The 4,424-nt window shown below is 54.6% G+C and overlaps 1 protein-coding gene across 3 annotated transcripts in view; it reads right to left on the bottom strand.

Moving 5' to 3' along the window:
- The window catches only part of Tbc1d13 (TBC1 domain family member 13), a 14,217-nt gene extending 9,799 nt beyond the window's left edge, over positions 1–4,418 (bottom strand). For all 3 annotated transcript variants that reach the window (XR_780872.3, XM_010627328.3, XM_010627329.3), the window contains exons 1-5: positions 4,363–4,418; positions 3,483–3,556; positions 1,310–1,350; positions 795–856; positions 609–708 (exon numbers count right to left, since the gene is read on the bottom strand). Coding sequence is in view for 2 of the 3 variants with exons in the window: in XM_010627328.3 (XP_010625630.1) it covers positions 609–708; positions 795–856; positions 1,310–1,350; positions 3,483–3,556; positions 4,363–4,385 (300 nt within the window). In the remaining variant the exon portion in view is untranslated. The remainder of the gene's footprint in view (positions 1–608; positions 709–794; positions 857–1,309; positions 1,351–3,482; positions 3,557–4,362) is intronic.
- Between the last annotated feature and the right edge of the window lie 6 nt (positions 4,419–4,424).

Here is a 4,424-nt window from a genome sequence, read left to right as displayed (position 1 = left end):
TTTTTTTTTTTTTTTTGGCAACAGGGTCTATGCAGCCCAGGCTGGCCTCAAACTTGCAATGATCCTCCTGCCTCAGCCTTCCCAGTGCTGGGATCACAGGTGTGCGTCACCGTGTCTGGCTGGCACAGACCGTTCTTCAACCATTCTGTCCACCCACTGCTCCGGCTCCACGAGTCTGCAGGTAGCAGGTGCTCACTAAATGCCGGCTGAGGGACCACGAGGGAGTGAAGGCCCTATCACTTCACCTCTTCAAACTTCATTCAGCAGCGCTGCCACAGACTCCAGTGTCCAGAAGCAGCCACCTCCACTGCCCCTTCTCAGCAGCATCTGGGGAGAAGCCCGGCGATGGCGGACAGGACGGGGCTTGCTCTGAGCCAGCCAAGCAGTTTAGCCTCCCTCCTGTCCAGCCCAACTCCTCAACTACATGACTGCAGTCCCTGCCTCAAGGAACAGGGCCAAGGGCCAAGGAGCCGCTGGCACAGGGCTGCCCAGCACGCTTGCTACTGTGTGTCAGGCCAGGAAGGGCTCCTGCAGCAAGCCTGTGCCTGGGGCTGGTGACGCCACACACAAAGGAGGTGCTGGCAGGGCTGCCCGCTCTGTACACGCACGTGGTCCTCGAAGGTCACATCCTCCCTGGACGCTCCCATGTTGGCCTTGGCGACGCCAGGCTGGATGATCATTTCCCTCAGGAACTGGGCATAGAGCTCCCTGTGAGGAGGAGGAGACAGGGTGATGCCCGGACCGACTCGTTCTGCCAACCCGGGCCCTCCCGTCCACAGCTGCCCTCATCTTACCTCTGTTTAGCCAGGACGGTTGTCCATGAGGCTCTCTCCACGGGAAGGTAGTTCAAAAGGATCTGCACAGAGGACAGCGGCACAGCTCTGGGACTGCCCCACCCGGGCCAGGGGCCCAAGGAGGCCACAGAGCAGACAAGAGGGCCAAGGCCCGGGACACAGGCCTGCACGCGGGCAGCCTCCCTTCCCCTCGCCTTATCCAGACCAGCCCTTCCCCGCACACACAGACTCTCCCCTCTGCTCAGAGCTTCACAGAGCCTGTGCTTTGTGCCTTGAGGACCCACCCCGTCTGGCCCTGGGTGCACCAGGAACTAGGCGTCTTCAGTGGCAATACAGTGGCCCATCCCCAAGGGCATCCTGGAGAGGACACCGACAGGACAGAAAACCCAGGACTTCCCAGGCTGGCTTCCTCAGACAAGCAGGAGGAGGTGCGGGGCAGGAGGGAGGCCAGAGCACGGCAGCCCATGCAGGACCCGGGGACCGGAGAGCGTGGAGCCCAGCCCAGGCACACCCACCTTCCAGCAGAGGCACCGCAGTCCGCCCTCACAGGGGATGCCTGTGGACACAGCAGGCAGAGGTCACGCCACCCGGCCCCAGCACCCCCAGCCCGGCACCTGGAGCCAGTTGGCAAGAAGTACTTCAAGAATCATTTTCCACCAAACAGATGGCCAAACTGGATGCTAAGTCTCTGTAATTTCTGTCCCTGGCCCCAGCTCTCAGACCTGAGCTCCCTCGTCTGGAATGTTTTGAGTTTGTTTTGTTTTTTGAGACAAGGTGTTGCTATGTAGTTCAGGCTGGCCCTGAACTCGCTACGTAGTACTGGCTGGCCTCGAATTCCCAGAGTTCTTCCTGCCTCAGCCTCTCCGTGCTGTAATTACAGGCATGCGCCCCCATGCCTGGCTCTAGAATGTTCTTTTATAAAGATCACACCTTCTTCTGATGCGTGATATTCCTTCCCTGAGGCGTCATTTCCAATCACCAGCTCTGCCCAACCTGATGAGGTTTCCCATTGTAAACAGCAAAGGTCCTGGGACCTCCTCTTAACACCATCACAACTGGAATTACATAGTTTGTGTCTTAATTGAATGCGTGCAACCGCTACCCCTGGGTTCATCCCAGGAGAACAAGAACCACATCTGCCTATTTCCAGGGCTTAGTACAGGGCACAGCACACAGAAGGAATTCCGTTAGTCCCTGAGGAATAGAAACTAAGCTCTGAGGCCAAATGCTTTGTGCTTTACAGACGCCACTTCATTCACTCCTCCCAATAGCCTCTTAAGTAGGAAAAATAAGCATCAGGTTTGCACTTTACAGATGGAGAAACTGTTCTAACAGCATCAGGGGCCGGGGATTTAGCTCAATGGTTCTGCTGCCTGCCTCGCAAGCAAGCGCAAGATCCCGAGTTTGATCCTCAGTACCAAAAAAAAGACAGCATCAGGGATTGAAACACAGGTCTGCCTCAAGAACCTGCACTTTTTTTGTGTACTGGGAATCAAACTCAGAAGTGCTCTACCACTCAGCTACTACCCCAGCCCTATTGATTTTTTGAGACAGGTTCTTGCTAAATTGCCTAGGAACTCTTGTTCCTCCGGCCTCAGCTTCCCTCAGTGCTAGAGCTACAGGCATACACCGCTGCGCCCAGCTTCTTCACCGCTAACCACATGCTGCTTGTTGTTCTGCAGACTATTACTCCAGAACAGGAAGGCCAGTGTCTCCTGCAATATCCAGGAACCGTACAAGAGCAGTGGCCAAATGATTTTCCCAGTACTAGGAACACAAGTTAGTGTATTCAAAACCCACATGGGGGTGGTGGGGACAACTTAACCTCCTTGCTGGCAGAGACACAAAGTTAAGGCAGTGACAAGAAGCTACAGAAACACTGAAGACAATACAAATACCTTAAAGACAGCCAAAGAGCAGGTTATCTCTGTGTTGGAATAAGATTAACTGTGCCAGAGAGGGCAAAGTCAAACATGGCCAAGGTTCAGCTCCTTAAAAAGTCGGCATTCCAAGGCCAGAATTTACCATTAACCAAAGATCACTGGTGCTTTAGTCAGCATTGATTCTGACCCTGGGTGAAAACCAGGAAGCATCCACGTGGTGGCTATAGAAATCCCTTAACACAGAAGGCAGCTGAGAAAAGAGGAAAGGCTAGACCCAGGCGCAAAGCCTTTCCGTTCTTGAGCCAGGTGTGGCAAGCCTGTGATCCCAGCATTCAGGAGGCTGAGGCAGGAGGATCAGATCACTGTATCTTCAAGGCCAGCCTGAACTAAGTAGCGAGACCATCTCAAAAATAAAAAATAAAAACAAGGTCTTCCCATTCTCGTTCTCCTGACTTCAGCCCTTTCCAGAGACACTCGGGAACCTCACAGCTCTGGGCCTAAGGCTTAACTTTGGCCTCCACTCCTCTGGGAAACTCCTCTGACGTGACGACAGGTGTCTACTCAATCTGCAGCTGGCTCCAAGCGTCACCCTGACCCCCAGAACAGAGCAGATGTGGCTCTAGGCATCCTCCCCTCGCCCTCAGCCGTTAATACTGTTCCAGAACAACCTTAAAAGAGCAGGGTTGGGGAGGGAGAGGGAATGTAGCTCAGTGCAGCGCCGGCCTGGCAAGCACAAGGTCCTGAGTTAGATTCCCGGTACTGGGAAAAGAAAAAAGGAAAGAGAAAGCGCAGAGTCGCCGTTTACCACTAAAACTGAGTTCCCGCAGCTTCTCTAATGCAATCCAGGGCTCTTTCAGGACATCTTGGAAATCTGCAATCCTAGAAAGGTCAGAAAGAGGCAAATGAAGCCAACCAAACCCCAAGACAATCAGCTTAGTGACCAACCCTGCAGCTCCCAGCTCCCTCACCACCAGCCTCCAACCTGAAGCTTTAGGGAGGCCGAGAGCTACACACTTCTTCCTCTAAGCCCAGGAAAGATGGGTGTCTCATGAGGGATATTCTTGTCTAGAGGCTCTCCAATGCGCACCATAAAATCAAGCATCTTCTAACAGTGAGCTGGCACTTCTCTGGCACTTTCGTGCTCACCAGGGGCTGCCACGCCACTACTCAAACTCAAACAATTTTAGGAGCCAGGGGTAACTTGATCTACAGTCTTCGGATGAGGGCAATTTGGCCGCAGCTCTCCTTGCTCAAGAAAGTAACCATTAAAACCGCTCTGGGCCTGCCCTCAAGCAAGGACAAAAGGCTTTAAAAAAACAATCCCCGGAGGAAAACTGAGAGTAAGCAAAATTTCGCCGATGCTGCAGGATCCAGCCTGGGGGAAGAGGGCAGACTGGATAATCCAGGTCCTCTAGCGCTTCTAGGAAGAAAAGGGCACGGGTGATGTGGCGCATTTGGAGGAAGGGCTGGGGGAAGGGGGTAAAAAGAAAGGGGATGAGAACCTTCGCGGTCTGGATGAGGAAGACCCGGGGGAAGGGGTCCAGGGTGGAGCAGAGAGGCGTCTCTCCTCTGGCTCCAGGCAATGAGGTTACAAAGTGGGCACCCCCGAGGCCGGGCAGCGCCTGCGCGGGCTCGCTCTGCCCAGAAAAGGGGGCTCCGTCCAGGAGCGCCCCGAGGGCCCTTACCGGCTCTTGTGCAGACTCGACATGATGTTGACTTCCGGGCCCCCCGGCTGCGTCCACAGCCT

The sequence above is a fragment of the Fukomys damarensis genome, unplaced genomic scaffold (assembly GCF_012274545.1).
Source record: "Fukomys damarensis isolate Sample0158 unplaced genomic scaffold, DMR_v1.0_HiC HiC_scaffold_36, whole genome shotgun sequence".
In the NCBI taxonomy this organism is placed as follows: domain Eukaryota; kingdom Metazoa; phylum Chordata; class Mammalia; order Rodentia; family Bathyergidae; genus Fukomys; species Fukomys damarensis.
Note: the sequence above shows the minus strand (reverse complement) of the source record. Positions and strands in the feature narration are given on the sequence as shown.